Source organism: Magnolia sinica, chromosome 9, assembly GCF_029962835.1.
Source record: "Magnolia sinica isolate HGM2019 chromosome 9, MsV1, whole genome shotgun sequence".
NCBI classification, from domain to species: Eukaryota; Viridiplantae; Streptophyta; class Magnoliopsida; order Magnoliales; family Magnoliaceae; genus Magnolia; species Magnolia sinica.
Genome location: NC_080581.1, coordinates 35,890,838 through 35,912,008, shown reverse-complemented (window position 1 = coordinate 35,912,008; position 21,171 = coordinate 35,890,838). Strand labels below are relative to the sequence as shown.

Sequence of the window (21,171 nt, the reverse complement as noted above, 5' to 3'; positions counted from 1 at the left end):
TCAAACGGAAATGGTCCTAACCAATACAAGCACAATTTTTCAAAGTTAAACAACACAAATCTAAGCAGAAGACCCCAAAAGCTAGAAATAACATCATTTTCATTTCGATGACAATCTACTAAAGCAAGGAGAAAGTCTTCCATGAAAAAAAGACTACACAAGCAATTTCTTATTAAAAAGAAAAATAATGGAAACAGCATTTTAAAAGAAAGAAGATAGGATGCAATTCTAGATGGATAGGTCAGCCAAATCGAAAGTTCTAGACACGGCCTTGCACCATGAATCCGACTTCTTTTTTCGCTGCTCCTCAGCCATTTTGGGCTGGAAAATGGCACTTTTTTCAGTCTTCTGTGCAAAAATCTCATCTACTGTCCAAAATCCACAAGCCAATCCAGCAGCATATGCAGCTCCGAGGGCGGTTGTCTCTATGTCGGCTGGCCTGACCACAGGACTACCCAATAAGTTCGCCTGCCAATCAGTAACACAATCATTAACTGAAGTTCACGTGTTATATGGTAGGAATCCTCCAATGAGTTGGTTGATTCAGAGAAATACTGCAAAAATCCCAAATCCTAGGATTACAGTGATAAAATCATTTTGCAGTTTTACTAGACTAGAAAGGGGTAAAAAAAAATGATCGCAATAAATGGTGGAATTCCATTGGTGGATGCCTAAAAAAAATTACCGCAATAAATGGTGGAATAAAACACATCTAACTGTTAAGTTAGATTTCAAAAACTAAATTTTGAAGGAAAAAAAAAAAAAAAAAAACTTCACCGTTGCCAAAGTTCCGGAGGAGAGTTCATTTATTTGAAAAAGAGAATAAAACACTACCCAATCAACCTATTTGGTAAACTTCAGCATTGCCAAAGTTCCAGAAGAGTACAAAACTATGCTAAAAGCTATAACACCCAAGACAATAAGGCCCTGTTTGGACGCGTGAAATACGTCGGATTACATGGGATGGAATTACCAAGATGGATGCATTTATGACGCGCAGCGAATTGTCGGTTGCTTATGGTGTACTACTTTATCCCATGCGTAGCTGGGGCCTGTTTGGGTTTTGTGGGATTGCAACCATCCCACGGGTTATCTGAAACAGGTTGTTTGGATGGTGGGTCCAATCAAGTGAGCTCTGTCAATGAAGAAGCAGCGGATTCAAAGTCAGAACTTGCCTTGATCGATTCGGGAGTGAAACCAAGTGAGCCAGAGCCTGAAACCGGAGACGATGAACATGGCAGGTATGAAATGCAAACTGCTAATTTTATTGATAACAAACCTATAGAATCGAATTTAGATAAGGAGGCACAGCCTCTTGTTGCGGATTCAGAAGATCCGGAGACGAATAAGGAGATTTTGGAAAGCTCTAGTGGGATCCCAATTGTCAATCAGAGTGCAAATGCTCGAAATGAAGAATCTGAAGATGGGATTCCAAGCAGTACCCACATCCCAGAACGTGAGGTTCCAGTAGAAAATCTCTCTTCAGGTTCTGTTTCAGTTGACCCGGAACTGAAATGGGAGAATGAACACTCGAGTAGAAGGAGATGGAGAAGAAGTCGACAAGGGAGCCTCTGAAACCATTGAAAGGATCATAAGAGAAATAGAGCAAGGTTATTCTAGTTCTCAGTTGGGTTTGGACAGTTCTCGCGATCATTCACAGAGGATCGATGGACAGATTGTTTCAGCCTCAGATGAAGAAGTAGAAACCGACGAGGAGGGATATGGGAAGGAGGGGTGCGGATCGAGGGATTGAACGAGAGAGGCGTATCTCGGTGGGATTTCAAAATTCCACCGACTCCATCGCACGTGTCAGTACATCTTAAATCGTGCAGAGACGGACGCCATCCAAACATAAGTCCGTCTGTCACATCAGGGATTAGCAAATCCCATCCACCGTAATACGTTTTAATGCGGTTACCCAAACTGGCCCTAAAAGCAGTCTCAAAGCTTACGAAAATGTAAGATGGAAACAATAGCGTAAAGTTATTAGCAAGAAGGACAATATTTCATAATTGAGTGTATCAAATCCAAAGCAAATAAGACCCAACAAATTTCATGCAGAAGAAGGAAAACCTCACCTGTATCTGCATCAAAAGGTTGTTCACTGTGGCACCCCCATCTACCCTCAGCAAGAACTCTTTCTTCTCAGCTTCAGAATTCCGATTAACCCCTGAGTCCTTCTGCATTGACTCAATCACATCATTCACCTGAAAACACATGCTCTCAAGCACCGCACGTGCAATGTGACCTTTTTCCGTAAACCGCGTAATCCCTAGACAAACTCCACGTGCATCATCACGCCACCACGGTGCAAACAACCCATTAAAAGCTGGCACAAAATATACCCCACCTGTATTCTCAACTGTCTCCGCCAAGTGCTCGATCTCGCTCGCAGAAGAAATTATTCCAAGACTATCCCTCAGCCATTGAACAGCTGCGCCAGCTATAGCAATTGACCCTTCCAAAGCATAATTCGTCGGGGCATTGGGACCGAGCTTGTATGCAATGGTGGTAAGCAACCCATGTGTGGACTTCACAGGCTCATCGCCAGTATTGAGTAGTATAAATGCACCCGTCCCATAAGTGCTCTTGGCCTCACCCTTCCGACATGCCTGCCCAAGCATCGCAGCATGTTGATCGCCAAGGCAACCGGCGATTGGGACACCTGCAATCGGCCACCCACTCGTGATCTTGCCAATAACCTCCGAATTACTAATGATCTTAGGCAAAATTTTAATGGGTATTCCTAAGGCATCTAATGTGGATTTATCCCAGTCAAGGGTTTTGAGATTCATTAGCATAGTTCTAGATGCATTGGAGCAATCTGTAACATGCAGTCCAGTCACCATATTTTTATTTTCATCTTCACAGCCACAACCTCCAGTTAGATTCCAAATCAACCATGTATCTACAGTACCAAACAGAACATCCCCTGATTCCACAGCTTCTTTAATACCATCAACCGATTCTAGCAACCATAACAGCTTAAGGGCACTAAAATAAGTACTGATAGGCAAGCCACACGTTTCTACAAAATGGGTCCTTCCCCCTGATAAATCCTTCTCCAACCTCCTACATCAATCATCAAATACAGGATGAGGAGATTGCTTAAAACAACAAAATCCATGGGATTGTGATACATGCAAATCACATTTTAAAATAATAATAATAATAAATAAATTAAAAAAAATCTATGAAATGGGTAGAGCTTGAAATTACGAATTGTATTCCTGGAATTTCGAAATCTTTTAGGCCATAAGCATTGCTAAAAATCACAAAATCCATGTGTGGCATGGGTATTGGTTAAAACTACAAAATTCAGATATGATATAGGAGTATTTATTAGCATCACAAAATCCTTGACATGGATATTGCTAAAATCTCAAAATCCATGTATGGCATTGATATTGCTTAATGTTGCAAATTCATGGCAGGCAGGCAGGCATCATCTTGATATCTGTCCCAGCGATATGAGGTCTGCTTGATGGATATTGCTAAACATTTCGTAATTTCTTATTTACATATATAAATATATTTGGCAGATAAAAATATGGTTTGACCAGAGCCATACCAGAAAAAGTGGAAAACAACATTCAATGAGGCTGGAAAGCAAGAAACACTACCGCAAAATGCAGGCAACAGGCAAGGAAATGCAAATGACGCAAAACCCCAAAGGTTAGTGACTAAATATGGTTAAAACAGGATCCCACTCTGTTCTGATCTATGGTGGAAAGCAGCTCATATTGAAATCACAAAATCAGGTGACATGGGCATTGCTTACAATGAAAATCCATATACAACATGGTTATTGCTTCATATCACATAATTCAGAGCCTGCATATTTGTATATATCACAGTATCCATGTATGACATGGTTATTGCTGAAGATTAGAAAATTCATGTATGATATGGACATTGATTAAAATCACACAAGTGTTGTTTATGATTAACAAAAATCTATGATATGGATATTGCTTCATCTCACAAATCCATGACATGTGTATTAGTCAAAATCACAAAATCAATATATAACATGAGTATTGCTTGAAATTGCAAAATCCATAATATGGGTATTGCTTAAATTCTAAGAAAATACCAAATCCAAGACATGGGCATTTCTTTAATTCTACGAAATCGATTTTTAACATGGCTATTGCTTCAAATCACAAAACCCATGTATTTCAAAATAATAAAAACAGGTGTTACTCAAAATCAGAAAATCAATACATGGTACAGGTGTTGCTAAAATTCACAAAATCCATGAAGCGAAGAAAACACGAAACAAAAAGTTCGCAGAAATCAACAGAGAGAAATCCATGAAGCGAAGAAAACACGAAACAAAAAGTTCGCAGAAATCAACAGAGAGAAATCCATGAAGCGAAGAAAACACGAAACGAAAAAGTTCGCAGAAATCAACAGAGAGAGAGAGAGAGAGAGAGAGAGAGAGAGAGAGAGAGAAACAAAACCTGCAAATGGAACTCGTTCTAACATCCATCCAAACGATAGCATTATAAAGAGGCAAACCAGTAGATTTGCTCCAAAGCACTATAGTCTCTCTCTGATTAGTAAGACCAATAGCCTTCAATCCTCCATCAACGTTGTGCCCGCTCGCAGTCGCCTTATCGATAGCCTTCATAATGCAAACTCGAACGCTCTCGAGAATTTCGATTGGATCGTGCTCTACCCATCTAAACAAACAAGAAACAAATTCCAAAAAAGGAGAAAAAACCCGAATCAAAATCAACAGATTGAAGATGGAAATTAGAAAGAGAGAGAAATAGATCAAAGATCTTACCCTGCTTCGGGATAGTACTGTGTGAATTCAACCTGATGAGAGCCAACGACTCGAGAACTTCGATCGTAGATGATAAATCTGGTGCTCGTCGTTCCTTGATCGATCGACCCGATGAAACCCTCCCCATTTGACATTCTCTCTCTCTCTCTCTCTCTCTCTCTCTCTCTAATCCCAGCGCGAGAGAACAAAGCGTGAAATAGAGCAGAGTGCGGACCTGGGAGGGGGAGATGTTTTCAAAGGAGGAAAAAGCATTATATTATATACTCTGGCAGACTACGACCTTTTATACACTCTCTCACACCTTCTTAAATCGTGGAAACGTCGTAATCATCATAAACCCTCCGATCGTTTCACACAATTCGATGGTTCCGAAGTCTTTAATAGTTGCGTTTGAATTAGATACTCATTTCCTAACTATCAAAGAAAAATAGATTTATCAATAGGTAAATACATGTGCCGTTTAACTCGAATAGCTCCCACGTGTGTGCCAATGTTCCCCTATCCCTCTTTCATTATGTCACGCACGTGCAATTATGCCACGTGTGTTAATATGCCTCGAATTTACAAAATTCCTAAAAGGTGCTGCATTTGCCAAGCCAATATTTAGATTTTGTGTTGCATATATGCGGCCACGCAAAATGTGCCACCATTTATCTTTACTATGCCTTATTGCTGCTAATTCAATCATACGTAAAGGTACACTTGTGAACCAGGGCATGTATTCAGCCTTATATATGTGTGTGAGAGAGAGAGAGAGAGAGAGAGAGAGAGATAATGTGTTAAGTGGTAGAATTTATTTGACTCAAGTTCTAATTGAAGTGTTTGTATTCCTAGCATTGAAATGGACCGATTATACGCCGGACACAAGATTTAACTATCCTTTAAAACATCAATTTTACGTAGTGTAGTGTTCAGTGTTCAGGTGATTTGTGAAAGAGTAATGGTTAGCCATTTTGATTGGATTCATTGTGCCTTATAATAATTAACTTATATTTATAAATTTAAGAATTTGTTCTTTCACGAACATTTTAGCTTAATATTCCTCAAAGGAATAAAGATTGATGAATAAATAAAAGAACACTAAACAATGCTGATTTTATTAATATTTTAATGTATGGCCCATTACAATCAACAAAAGTATCAAAAAACTAAATAAATAAAATAAATGAGAGATAAATAGTTGATTCATCTATTGAAACAGACGATCGAAGTGGATAGTCAGCAGGATGTGACCAGATGTGTATGACCAGCTAATATGGAACTCAGTTAATCATGATCCTATAACTTAAGATTGATGATATTTGACTTTACTTCTAAATTATTGTACCTGAAGTCACTAAGTAGTAACGAACTATGCTAAAACTAGGTTAGGCTATATTAAGATAAAATGGAAAGATAAATTTAAAATTAGATAGATGTGTTTGACGTAGGACCCTAATTTGTTCTTCATGTATTCTTTGTTAGAGGTGACAAAGCCATAGTTGGGTTTCTTTGTTAATCATGGATCCTTCGCGTATGTAAAATGTTTTTTTAATAAGAAAGTCTTTAGATAGATCTGAAACTATTGGCTTCTCAAGTACTCTTCTCGTAGTTGGTCTGTTTGATAGGAGATGTTTGTGGTCCACTAATCAAATTTGGGATTAGCCCTGGGAAAGTCAATATCCTTCTGATAAAGATAATCAAGCTGAGATCAAGGACCTGTCAAGAAATTTGGAGTTGATCCCAAACTTGAAGTTAATTATGACCACTCATTTGGTGCCCACCTCTTGCACTTCCAATCGAGGCATTGGATGGTCTAGATTGAACCATCTCTTGCATTTAACCGTGCTCCTCGATGGTTTGGCATGGTGGAGGGATTTGACACCTGATATTAATATGTTATTGGACTAGATTAAATACAGTTATCTTATTCTATTGTTCCCAGTCGAACCAAGACCACATGATCGGGTCATCAAGCTCTCTCATTCTTTTAATTTCAAATTGGAACTTAATCTAGTCAATGGGTCTATCTCCCCTTATTTGGATCCAAACCAAAGTTGGATTGGGTTGGATATCGATCCGATCTCTCGATGTTCGAAACCTTCCCAAATGCTATAAACTTTCCGAAAATATTTGGGAAGATCTCCCATTTTGAAAGAATTGTTAGAAACAGCCTTGTCGAGTATATCATAACAAAAGGCATGCATGATATGATACATTCTCTTGGAGGGTCTATGCTACCTCATAAATTGACATGTTTAATTATAGCCATGTGGTACTTGTTGAAAAATTTCTCCAAAGGCACGTTTATGGGTCTGTGCCTCCACATTAATAATAGAACGTGTGATGCTGAAGGATGATCAAACAAAGATATACACATGGCAGCCTTTCAGTGGTTCATGTCAGGGCACTGAAAATGGGTGTAAACACACCTCGCATACATAAAGCGCCTTACACATGCCACATGTGTTAATTTTTCATTATTCTTCTTAATAGGCCACTATTCCAACTTTAGCTTGCACCTCACATGTGCAGGGGAGCCACATGTGTTACATGTGCCGCCATTTACCTTCAAGTACTCACATATGTCAAGTGTGTTAATACATCTCTTGTGTCATATGTGCCATTACACGACTTCAATCATCCCTCATGTGTCTTGTGTGATATTATTTAAGCCTAGGGATCATTTGGCAATATGGATTTGAGGGCATCTACGTACATTCATAATCTAAAAGTCTTTTATAGCACGGATTCACAGCTAATTTGAATAAGGGGTATTTAAAATACATAAATTTATTGTATTTAGAGAACTATATATTTTGATGTCATTTTAATTTAAATGCATTGTTTAGATATATTTTAAAGACAAAAGAGTTCCATGCATGACAAAGGTTTAACTAGACTATTAATCCATCATATATATGGCACAATGATGGTATTCCAAAACAATCAAACTATCAACTACATCACTAAAATTATATCAATAGAATGATTTAAACAATTCAAATATTGGTAATTTAAATGAAAAGTTAAAATTTATTGGCTAGTCGCTTATTTCTGATCCTATGCTTGTGGCCTACTTGGGATTCAAAAAATTCATCATTTTTGTATAAAGTATATATTACAATAAGCTTATTATAATTATCATATCAAATATCACATATACATTGATTTAGATGATTAAAATTAACTTAATAAGTAAATTTAAATTCCTATAAATATACTATAGAATTTCAGTACATTCTTATTTTTGTATTATAATATGGACTTGTGATTTGATTCCACTGCTATACAAATATAACCTCCGAAACAAGCCCTTAAACACCCACCAGTGACATTGTTCATCTTGAAGTGTCCTATAGGCGTGCCATGTGTTAATCTTGTGTATTTTTATTTTATCAAATAAAAATTTAAAAAGTCATATATATATATATATATAATTCTTATTTAACAATAGGCTAAGCCAAAAGCTTCTTTTATAATAATTTTCTGGGAGTAAGGTTTTCCTTGGGTTAAAATTTCAGTTCACTATCTGGTGGTTGGATTGGTGGGCGTTTCCTGGATCGTTAAAAATGAAAAGTATTTCCGTGGATATCTTTGAACAAACAAGTATCTAGAAATCAGCGGCCAGGATTGTTCTACAAATTTAAATGTTTGACTGGAGCTCAGCCAACAGTTAGTTTTACCCTTTAGTCTGCTTAACTTGACAAGTGAAGCATGATTCCAACCGGGTTCTCTCGTGTGAGGATGCGAACACGTGTCGAATTGCACATGTGTCAAAGACCTGCGTCCTCTGCTATGTTGTGCGTGTGAAATGTCAATCAAAATACGGATTGTACGCTCACCAGCTTTGGACCTTTACCTCGGACTGACTGGAAACGGATTGGCTACTCCCCCTGCCACTAGCCCGGTGGCTGATTGTTGGTGCTCTGTGGGCCCCACCATGATGTATGTATTTCATCCATGCCGTTAATCTATTTTTAAAGATCATTTTAGCGCTTGATCCCAAAAATGAGAGGGATATAAATCTCAGGTGGATCACACCACAGGAAAACAATAGTGATTGGATATCCACCATTAAAATCCTCCTGTGCCAAATGAAGGGGAAAAGCAAGATCATCAAACACTGTTTCTTGTAATGTGGTCCACTTGAGATTGAGATATACCTCATTTTTGGTATCATTCCATAAAATGATCTGGAAAAATAGATGGACCGAATGGATGAAACAAATACATCATGGTGGGGCTCACAGAGCACCGACCATCAACCATTGGCTGGTGGCTGATGGTCGGTGCTTCGTGGGCCCCATCGTGATGTGTGTTGCATCCATGCCGTTAATCCATTTTTAAAGATTATTTTATAATTGATTCTAAAAGCGAGAGGGATATAAATTTCAGGTGGACCACACCACAAGAAAACAATATTGATTGGATATCCACCATTAAAATCCTCCTAAGGCCCACTGTACTGTTTATTTGACATCCAATCTGTTGATTAGGTCATACAGACCAAGATGAAGGAAAAAAAAAAAAGAAACAAAGTTCATCTTGATCAAAGAATTTTATGGGCCCAAAAAGTTTTTAATGGTTGACGCTCATTCAACACTGTTTCCTATAATGCGGTCCACTTGAGATTGGGATATATCTAATTTTTGGTCTAATAACATAAACTGATCTAGAAAAATAGATGGACGGAAGGGTTGAAATGCATACATATGGTGGGCCCACAGAGCACCGACCATCAGCCATTGGCTGGTGGCAGGGGGAGTAGCAAATCTGTTTCCTGTTTCCGGACTGACTTACTTTTTTTCTCTAACCGCTCATTTTCTCGTACTCTCTCGTCCAACGCACATTAAGTACGCTACCTGATGAATGACTTGGACCATTCACGCGTGTGCTTCGCGCAGATCTTCCACACGTGTTGCAGTTCTAATATGAGAAGGCAATCGTTGAATCACAACCCTTTAACTTTTAATTCCAAAGATCTATTCAGCTGGAATCCATCAGAAATGATCATTTTTCGGTGGATTTATTGGCAAATGGTTACCCAAAACTAATGTCGCGACGTGGACGGCTTAGATTTTGTAATTTTTGTGTCACGTGTACTCTATCGGTGTGTGTGAGTTGTCCTATTCCATGAACTTCCAAGTAAGATTTTCATGAGATTCTAGATAGCGTTTATCCGGAAAAACCTTTTTTCTTTTTTTTTCTTTTTTTTTATAAAGGAATTATCTAAATGGGTGGTGAATCTCGTGATTCAATGAGGGCCCTCCATAGGGAGAAACACGTGTCAGAGACACGGACCAATCACTAGGAGCGCGGATCATGACCATTCTTCCACTGGCGTGCCCTCATTGAATCACGAGATCCATCACGAGATACTGATGGACGGCGTGGTGATGGCGTGGTCCACTTGATCTGCGGTGTGGTCCAAATGTTTGACTTTGACTGCCCTTTGATGGTCCATCAACGGAAACGGATTCGCTACTCCCCTGCCCCCAGCCAATGGCTGATGGTCGGTGCTCTGTGGGCCCCACCATGATTTATGTGTTTCATCCATGCCGTCCATCTATTTTTATAGATCATTTTTATATACAAGATAAAAAAAATGCGTATATCCAAATCTCAAGTGGACCACGTTACAGGAAACAGTGTTGATTGAACATCGACCATTAAAAACTTTTTTGGGGCCACGAAAGTTTTGGATCAAGCTGATCTTTGTTTTTTCCCTTCATACAGGCCTGTATGACCTACTCAACAGATTGTAAGTCAAATAAACAGTACAGTGGGCCTTAGGAAGATTTAAATGGTGGATATCCAATTACTATTGTTTTCCTGTGGTGTGTCCCACTTGAGATTTATATCCTTCTCATTTTTTGGATCAAGATATAAAATGATCTTTAAAATTGGATGAACGGCATGGATGAAACAAATACGTGATGGTGGAGCCCGCAAAGCACTGACCCACCGGGCTAGTGGCAGGGTAGTATCCAATCCGTTTCCTTAATCAACAACACTGTTTCCTGTGGTGTGGTCCAGTTGACAATTTGATCTGCTTCTTTTTCTGGACCATGCACTAGAATGATATGGAAAAACTGATGGACGGTGTGGATATACAACACATACATCAATGTGAGCCCCACGCCGGGGGAACACCCACTTACGGTATTCCCAAGGTGACTCCTAATGCGCTCCCATTCACCAGATGATCAAACGGGCAAGATGCCACATACATTACTCACTCATGTAGTTTGAATTTGGACCGTTACTATTTTCTTAATTGCCGATTTATCTGATGCAATTTAGACAGATAAGAGAACCAACATTATTTTATTGGTGGTCCATCAATGTACCGTATCAGATGAATGGCCCGGATCTCTGACACGTGTTATATCCGACCAGAGCTGTGACTCGTGCTCCAGCCAGTCACACGACGGGCACCTCATTGAATAACGACCCTTAACGTATTTTATTTCTAAAACATCCATTTATTGGGACTCCATCGCTGAATGTGATTGATCGGTCATGCTCGATCCATAACGAATTTCAACAAATGAACGGCTTGGATTCAGTAAATCTATACTATTTGTACAGTTGCAGTGTGCGTGAGTATGAGTATCGTACCCAACCGGAGTATACAATGACTCACCTGCTGGAGACTTTCTTGGGATTCTGGACAGTGTTTATCCGGAAATACCAATTCGCTTAATTTAATGGTTATTTGATTCCGTGAGAGGCCCCAAACGGGGCAGATTACGTGTGAGAGAACCGGTCTTCGAATACGTGTGAGAGATCCGGGCCATTCATCATGTAAGGCCCTCCATAGGCATGCTATGTACCAAAAATCAGGCTAGTATGCTCAGGGAAGCACACATATAGATTGAATTTTTTAATGCTTCTAACCGTGTATTTTAGCTATATATGTTTGACCTGCCTGATCAGTAGACCAACTTTAATCTTGGCTGATAATACGTTGACTGTGTACCTTACCTATTGAATGGTCCAGATCTCTTACACGTGTTTGTGCGGACGGATATTCGACACATATTCCACCCCATCGCATGAGGGCCGGCAGACGGAGTCGAGAGCGAATTAAAATCCAATTCGGAGTTGGATCGGCGTTGCTGGATTGAATTGAATTCAACGAGGTCATGAGAAACTCCGCCTTCTTTCTTGGTTGCCTCCATTTTCCAAGTATAGCGAACGCCTCCGCAGGATACACTTCGAGAGCATCCAGGAATTGTGCACTTTATACGGGATCTTGTGTCGGCAGGTGGACTATGTGGTGATCGAAACCGTAGGTTTGCTGACCCTGAACGGAAGGTAGGCAACATAATGACACGTATTATTGGCTTTCCGGCTTTCCGATGCAGAATTCAGTCATGCGTTGTGTATGAGCCTGTTAGAACTGATTGCGCGGCTCGATTCCAATAACTTTTACCCAAGCACTAAGGGCCCGTTTGGCCGGTCGGATTGGAAGGGATTGGATGGTATTGGAAAAGATTGAAAGTTAAATCCCGGGACTGGCCGGGCGTGCCAAACGGAGTAGGTGATCTGATCCCAATCCCATGGGTCTTAAGACAATCCATTGACAATACCATCATTACCTTTAAATCTCATCCAATCCACCTTATTCCATTCAAATTTGCCTGAGACGTGTTTGGTTGGAGGGATTGGAAGGGATGAGAGGGTTTAATCCCGGGATTGGCCGGGCGTGCCAAACAGCAATCCAAGGGTCTGTTTGGGCAGTGGGATTAGAAGGGATTAGGTGGGATGAGATTCAAAAAACATAATTATTACCTATTGCAGAGATTGTCCCCTGTTGGCATGGAATAAAATTAATGTCATGCTTTGTTGATAATACGATGGTGCATTGAATGGATATACTCACCATCATTTGAAATTACTTAGAATAACATACATGTGTTATATCTAAACCGTTCATTTGTTTTTTAACCTCATTTTATGGCATGAGCTAGAACCAAAACTTATGTGGCTCCAAAGAAGTTTTCAACGGTAAATATTCAATTCCCATTGCTTTCTATGGTGGGGTCCACTTGAGCTTTAAATTTACCTGATTTTTTGGCCTATGCTCTAAATTAATCTCGATAAATGGGTGGACGGTGTGGATATAGCCCACACATCATGGTGGGACCTACACAAGGTTCGTTACGTTGAGTGAAATTGGCACGAGACCGAATGCAATTCCATTTAATGTAATTCCAAGCTTTTCCATTCTTCCTAAACATGGATTGGAATTGGCACGGGACCAGATGAATCCCATCCCACCTAATCCCTTCTAATCCCACTGCCCAAACAGACCCTAAGGTATACAAATATATGACTGATATCTTAGAAGAACAGTGGCCAATTCAGCCACTGACAAGATGTTGCTCAAAATAATAGGGTGAGTATAAGATAATGAACTGTACCTTACCTTATACATTAAAAGACTTTAACGTAGAAAAGTAAAACGAAAAAGAAATACCACATTCATAAGAGAACTACTTTTATTTCAACAGAAATCCCCGGTGTAGGAGCATACACTTGTATTACGATTATTTGATTACCATTACTAAAGAACATAAAAAAAAAATAATTAATAGATTGATTTGTTTGATTGTATTAGTATTGTTAATATACTTATTTGTACATTTATTTGTCAATCACGTAAGTTAGTATATCAGGGAGTTAATTGAGCCCTTAGAAATTGAAAATCAAAAACACATGAACACATGAACAATCAAGTAGTGAATGAACAAATAAATTAAAGTGTCTTGGTGATCCTAACCTTAAACCTAAAATAATCTAACCTCTAGATAATTCATTCCTTAATAGGTAAACCTTTATTTAATTATCCATTAGCCACAAGAACTCAATTGGAATATGATAAAATGGGTTAAAAGAGTTTTAGAGTTGCTATAAATCAGAAGCTCAAAACAGCAAGCTCTCGATCAAAGCTCAATCGATCAAAGGTCAAGCTCGATCAATCGATGGTGGACAGAAACGTCTAGCAAGTTTTCTGCCTCCAATCAAATTGGTTTGATCAATTGATCGAACTAGCCAATTTCTGTCCGTTTTTCTAACCATTGTAATTTTTATTGTTTTTTGGTATCATTGAATCCTATGATTTTTTCTACACCATATCCCTCATCTATACTTTATACCAAAGAGTTTTCATATCTTCTTCTATGTGATAAACAACTCTAATGAGCATTCAATGCTTAATTATGAAAACGAATATAAACTCTTCCTTTTCTAGAGATTATACACCAATCCTATAGGAAAATCGTTGTTTAAATTCTATAGAATACCATCTACATGAATCCCTACTAGGAACATACTTATATCATTAGTTGTAGGAGATTTAATCAAACTCTCATTATCTTGGCTGCCTTATTGGAGTATCAAATGCAAGACAATTGATCGTACGAGCTAAAGCATTCACATTAACGACTATCGAAGCAATTGAGAATCTGATTGAAGTATGTGAGAGCATCAATCAAGCATATCAAGTAAGGTGCATCAACAAGGCTCAATTCAACAAATAAGGTTGTCAGTTTAAAGTACACGTACTCTTTCCATGTGTAAGGTTGATTATAGAGTTTGTGACCCAAATTCAAATACATTTTTGTGTAGGACCGAATTCACCGAACATGGGTGTGTACGTCCTAACCTTTATAGGAATCTCCGATAGGAGTAAACGTAGGTCTTTGGATTAGGACCACTAGTGGTTGTTGGTTAGTCGATAGAAAACCAACTAACTCCCCATGGGAGCCATCGACGCGAGTAGAAACGTGTTCCTCCAACACAAGAGAGTACGTGTAGGTTCTTGTATATTAGGTTATGTAGGCCTCCGGTGGGAGTATACGCTCGTAAAGGTTAGATGTGAACTTCATTTAAAATCTCTAAGATAGTGAAATTTGGTGCACTTGACAAGAGTGTGTCTGCTAGGATTGAAGTAGACAAGTAATCGAACTATATGCTCGTGTTTGCGATTGTTATTTGTGCATACTTCTATAGTTTAATTATTTGAATTATATGAATAATTAAATGGATTGTATGCCAAGCATCTAATTGATTGCACAGGCATCCATAAGATATCTATCTTATACATAGACTAGTGACTCAACTTGTTGCATCATTTATACTCTCTGCAATTGAATCTACTTGGCTTCGAAGTCTAAGTGTTAATTGACAAGTATTTTTAAGTGGTTTTACTTTAATGCCTAAATATTGTATATTTATCCCCTTTATTACATCACTTTTCCCTTGAAAATATATGTTAATATGACATAATTAGATTGATTTTCTATTGACCAAAAGATTTCAAAGTTTAGAGTTCAAGTCAATTTTGTACTTGAAACACCGATCTTAAGTCCAAAAAGAGATTAAGCTCAATGATAGTGAAGAATTGAAGAAATATAGATAAAAGTTAAAGATTTCGATTGCCAAAAGTCCAAGGAAACCAAGTACAAGAGTGAAGAATGGAAGATCAATTGTGTTAAAGAAGTTAAAAAAGTTCGGTACTTATCAATAGGACTTCGATCCCTCGACATTCCTTTTATAAGTTTCGATTGGAGCTCAGTTGGATCGAATAATTCAGGGTTTTTCATAAAAGCTTCCTGGAATAAAAGTTGTGATTTTTCAATCCCACCGAAGACCCTTCGATCCCATCGAAAAAATCATGGACTTTGGAAGTTCGTTACTAAACAATTTTTATACATTCTTCGATGCCATTGAATGGTCCTTCAATCCCATCGACAGGTACTTAATAGGTCTCGATCCTTTCAAAGTATCTATCGACGAAGGCGGTTAGTATACAAGTTTTGCAAAAATTTCAAATCAGTGTAAAAGCGCAAGCCTTCTGTCTATTTAAAAAGTTGTTTTAGATGTTCCTAGGTATCTTCTAGAGAGAGAGAGAGAGAGAGAGAGAGAGAGAGAGAGAGGGCTCAGGTGGAGTGGTGACAACTCCCTTCTGCTTCAATTTCCTTCCAAGTTCCAGTAGATATATTTTTTTCTTGTTTTATTTATTTATTTATTTATTTTTTATATAGAGTTAGCTATATCGTGAAGCTTTCTAGTTTATTGCAATATTTTAGTTGATTGATTTATACATTGGATTTGAATTATGATTATTTAATTGGATTAGATTTGAATTTACTTAAAAGCCTTGAGTTGTTTATTTCCGAATCCGTTGTGAGCTCTGGTTATATTGGATGCTTTAATTTAGCAATTGTTTAGCTTAATTAGAGAAGGAATTAACTTGTGAAGTTCCTTGATCTATTATAAACATTGTGCACAATAAATGATTGAACTTAATGTGATTGATGCTCAAGTGTTTCATGAGAAAATTATTTAATTAAGATCATACTGTCATACCCCAGACTCGGAAATTGGGCTCACAAAATTTTCGATCGTCGAATCCGATGCCGACAGCCTCCGTAGTACCCCATTCTCAGCTCCCAGTGCACATATGCCAGATTCCGATCATAAGATCATACAAGGAGGATTTTCTAACTTACATTTATCTCATAAGAAGCATAACCACAAGTTTACCCAAATCACAAAGGCAACATCATCATCATATATCTACTAATATAAACATTTGAATACAATGTTGAAAGGAAAATACATATGTTAAAATCAAAGCTCTAAAAGTCAGATAAATGAACGGTTGGGTGTAAGGCACGTACACCATTCACATGCACGGTCCAGGTGGACAGTGCTGGATAGAAATACATACATATGGATGGGCCCCACCCTCACAGGAGTCACACGTGTGATTTGGTCCCACGTCCCAGAGAAATGGACAGAAGGTGTGGATATACGCATACATCATAGTGGATTTGTGATGTTGTTGTTGGTTGTTGTTTATGAGTTATGCTTGTGGTTATGTTTATTATGAATCAAAATCACGTTTGAAATCCTCCTTATAGAATCTCAGGATCGGAACTTGGTGTATGGGTGTCGGGAGCTGAGAATAGGGTACTATGGAGGCTGTCAACATCGAATTTGGCGATCGAAAATTTTATGAACCCGATTTTCGAGTTTGGGGCATAACACATACCTTATTGAATGATAGTAATTAATTTAACTATTTGATTTTCCAATTAGAATGGATTAAAATATAGTTGTAGTTGAGTTATATAAGATGAATCGATGAACTATACATTGTGATTGCTAGAAGTAGATCTTTGGATTCTTAATTGTAACGCCCTGAAATTCGAGGGTCGAGCATAACTCAGCTCCTGAGTTTCAAAACATCACTTATGCAACATATGTAATGATGAATATATGTTGTCTGTATTAGTGCATAAAACATGAAGTAAATTAAGTCAAACTGCAAACATAATCCAGGGACAGGTGAAATATGCAAGCGGAAGACTGAAGAAATATATATATATATATATATATATATATGTATATATATATAAGTCCCTGAGATATGTATGCTCCGCCAGGTCATAATTACAAGTGTTTGTTTCAAAATACAAGTATCAAAATGAAATAAACCACTGCAACAATAACCCTGAATCCCTATAGCTCAGGACACGGCTCACATGAACCCGCCTGAGAACTGCATAAAGGAGAACGCCTCCTCGTCATCCTTATACTCCTGCTCTGCCTCGTGGGTCGCATTATCACTGCAACAATAATCCTGAATCCCTGTAGCTCAGGACACGGCTCACATGAACCCGCCTGAGAATTCATAAAGGAGAACGCCTCCTCGTCATCCTCATACTCCTGCTCTGCCTCGTGGGTCGCATCATCATCTGCATCTAAGACAGAGTCTGGTTGGTGTTTAAGCACCGTTCCAGAACGTGGGAGTGAGTGACAGTGGAACTATACAGTAAAAGTTAATATATTATCAATTCAATCAAGTAGTAATGATAAAGCAATACAATCAACCATGTCCTAATTACTCTTGTTAATGCAAGGATGTATGTAGAAATGATGCATGCCCTCGCCTGTACTCCCTCAGCGTCTTCATCTTACGGTACGCATGACAACCTCCCGCAATGCTCCACAACGCCAAGGCACATGCAATGCGGTGCATGAACGTGATTACTAAGTTGTTATTAGTCCTTTTCATACAGTAGGATTGGGAAGCTAAGGTACCTTTTTTATATCAATTCCCAAACGATGGTCCATTCTGGGGTCGTCAGTCCTAGACGATCTCATACGATATTATGGTTCTAGATCGCTGCAAAGGGCTCGTCACCAATCAATGCATGCCTAATCATACCTTAGTTGCTACAATAAGGCTCGTCGCCTTAATGCAGTATCAATGTATGCTCGAGGTCACTACAAAGGGCTCGTCACCAATCAATGTAGGCCAATAGCACGAATATAGTGTCTCATACCACCATAATCGGCTCACGGGTCTGGATTGCTCACTGGTCACTACGGGGAGGTTCATCACCCCAGCGTAGGCCGACAGCTCGACCACGGTGTCCCATACCACCATGCCCGGCTCATGAGTCTTAGCGGATCGAGGTACCATGGTTAATGGGATTGCACTGGTAAGTTTGGTACCCTAGATTCAAACAGTAGCGTCCATACATGGTGAACACCCGTCGGGACTATCGGGTTACTTGATGAGCTCGACTAGCACGAGCGCACGTTGAGTTGAACGACATGAAGTACGTAAACACTCCGTGTGGCCAAACCACTGCCGACAACCCTAATACGACTCGGGTTCATCAAACACGTCCTACGTGATTAAAGCGACCTCAGCCACGAACTCAAAGCTTGTTACCGATTGCCTAAATCATAACGTGGCCCCATACACATTCAATTATAACAGATAATCATACAAGCTAATCAGAACAGTAATGGATCAACAATCTCAATCATACAAGCATGTGAGCATTTGATGGATTTCAACTTAAAAATGAATTCACACATAAGCAGTGTCTAAGTAAAACAGCAAAGAAGATAAGTTACATGGAGGAATCATACACCTCGTTAAGGTAGTTGAGAATCTCTTCTCAACGCCCATTTAAAGTATAATATATTACACACTTGTTCATTCAGACATTTCTACAAACACTTAGACTACACATTCCAACATACATGACGTGTGTTGGTGATAGCACGCATTAGGGCAAATCCTTTCGCCAAGGAGTTGTCGTACAAATAACAATCATATCCCTATGACAATTAATCATGGCAATCACAATGCCCAATTCCAAATACATACAGACATTTCAACAAACACATGAATCACACTACTTACAACATAGATTATCTATATACGTAAAACAAAACAGATATCGCATTTGGCATGTGAAATGGCACCCACATCAGTAATAAATCATTAACTGACATTCAAAGCTTTGAAGACCATAACCTATACGAATATAGTCCGCACCTTAAACCAGAAATTGCGCAACGGATTCGATTTAAACGATAAGTCTTCGTCAACGGCGAATAGGTAACCTAAGGCATGAATTTGATTAGCTACATCAACACTTAAACTATTCTAAGTTCCAAAACAGGTTAGGGTTTAATTGACTTACCCAGAAATGAGATTAGAATCGCCGGAATAACGATTCAGATGCGATGGATTAGGTACCCAGGGTAACTGGAAATAATTCTAAGATGATTCACCAACTTCTCTCTCACTCTCTCTCTTCTCTCTCTCTTTTCCTCTCTCTCTCTCTCTCAGCTAGGGTTTGAAAAATTCGTATGAAATTTGAGAGTAAGGGTTTAAGGTCTTTTTATAGGCCTAAAATTGATGGAATTAGTCACAGGGCCAAGGTATACTTAGGTTATAACCAAATCAGGTCTATTTCGATTCAATGGAGCGTTTCTGGAGGTCCTTTTTCTGAATGCGGTCGGACTTAAGCTCACTAATATTGGATCTTAAGCAAGTTAAGTTTTCAGTTCGATCGGGTTTCCAGATCGCTCATGGCGGATCAATTTCAATTCAACGGTCACCGAAACTCGATCAGGGCCACAAGCACTTTGACATGTGTGAGTCATCTTCCTTGATCCGAGGGTGAATTTGGGTCAGAATCCAACAGTCAGAATGCTTATAATCGACGCACAAGCGACACGACTTAGATTACTTAAATTCATATTTAATTTTTAAATAAATTCACCTTTCTCACACTCTTCACTCCGGACTCATGCAAATCGTCTCCGAACATCATCTGAACTTGATTTTCGAGGTGATTGTCAAGTCCAATAAGGTGGTCATAATTGTCTAAGTTTATCGCTATCGGACTTTCGACGTGCGACTTAGGTCAGATACAAAGTTTCTAAGTACTTCCGAGAGCAACTGGGTTTAGCGTTGAATCCTAGATTTCAGGGTAACGTAGCGCTAACGATTCTACAGGTTTTGGGTCTTACAAATCGTATTTAACGTGGTTGGTGTTAATTTTTTCAAGTAATTGAGTTTAGCCCTAGTTAATTCACATTTAATTTCTAAAAGATTGAGTCCTAAAAGAATTCTAGTTAATGTGGTGCTCAGGTCTTTGTACGAAATTTTCCGGGATGTTACATTAATGCTTTTTAATTATTATTTTTACTCTACCTCAATTTGTTGGAGTTTTAAATTTTATATTAGTTTTAGTTGTATTCTCACATTTCCTATGAATCGACCTTGGTCTTATCGAGTTATTACTACATCGTATTCCTGCTCTAGGGATTGTCAACCCTTGCGTTTGATTTTCCTATTCATCAGTCAAGCTTTTGTATGCCCTTGTAAATGATCCTTATAATTTCAAGTACGAGATACGTTGCTTTGTTGAATCCCTTTGCTATTTATAAACTTCTTTGAAGTAGCCATCTATATGCTTCTTTAAACATTCATCAGTCATAGCAATTGCTTCGGCACCATTCTGGCCTTTCACGCTCTTTTTTGACACCTTTCCTAATAACCACTTTAACATCGCTTGTTTCTTAATCACGTTCGTCTTTCTCTGCTCAACCACGTTGACGTGTATTATTTAACTAGTGTCATGTTTTATCTCCACAACATATGCTCGAAATATCTTTGCATATCTTATGCATGCAATAACTTACTGTGCAATAACACATGCCATATTATAATTGATTTTTCTAAAAAAAAAAAAAAAGGTACAACATGTTGATTTATAAATTAAGATCCATTTGTACGTTGAATGTGGAACACGGGCAATTTAAGTTAACCATCTATTCTTTTGCTGTAGCCAGGCCTTCTTCGCATTCAAGATAGAAGAGTCAGTTAGATTAAATGAAGCTGATATAAACCGTTGTCTATTGGCGAAGCCTTCTTAGAACCTCTTGTTATCACTCTATCGCGTGGCCCATGATCAAACGGTGTACGAAATTCGCTGCTCCCGAGGTGTATCTGTAGCCTGTCATTCTCTCGTCTGGTAGTCTCCGCGAATCTTGTTTTGCTACCC

The 21,171-nt window shown here is 38.6% G+C and overlaps 1 protein-coding gene across 1 annotated transcript; it reads right to left on the bottom strand.

The window, feature by feature from the left end:
- Positions 1-82: 82 nt before the first annotated feature.
- On the bottom strand, positions 83-5,016 carry LOC131254850 (glycerol kinase). Its single transcript, XM_058255550.1, has 4 exons — positions 4,796-5,016; positions 4,467-4,688; positions 2,079-3,072; positions 83-468 (listed from the first exon to the last, which is right to left on the bottom strand). Exons 1-4 carry the CDS (start codon positions 4,927-4,929, stop codon positions 229-231), a joined length of 1,590 nt encoding a protein of 529 aa, XP_058111533.1. The 5' UTR covers positions 4,930-5,016; the 3' UTR covers positions 83-228.
- Between the last annotated feature and the right edge of the window lie 16,155 nt (positions 5,017-21,171).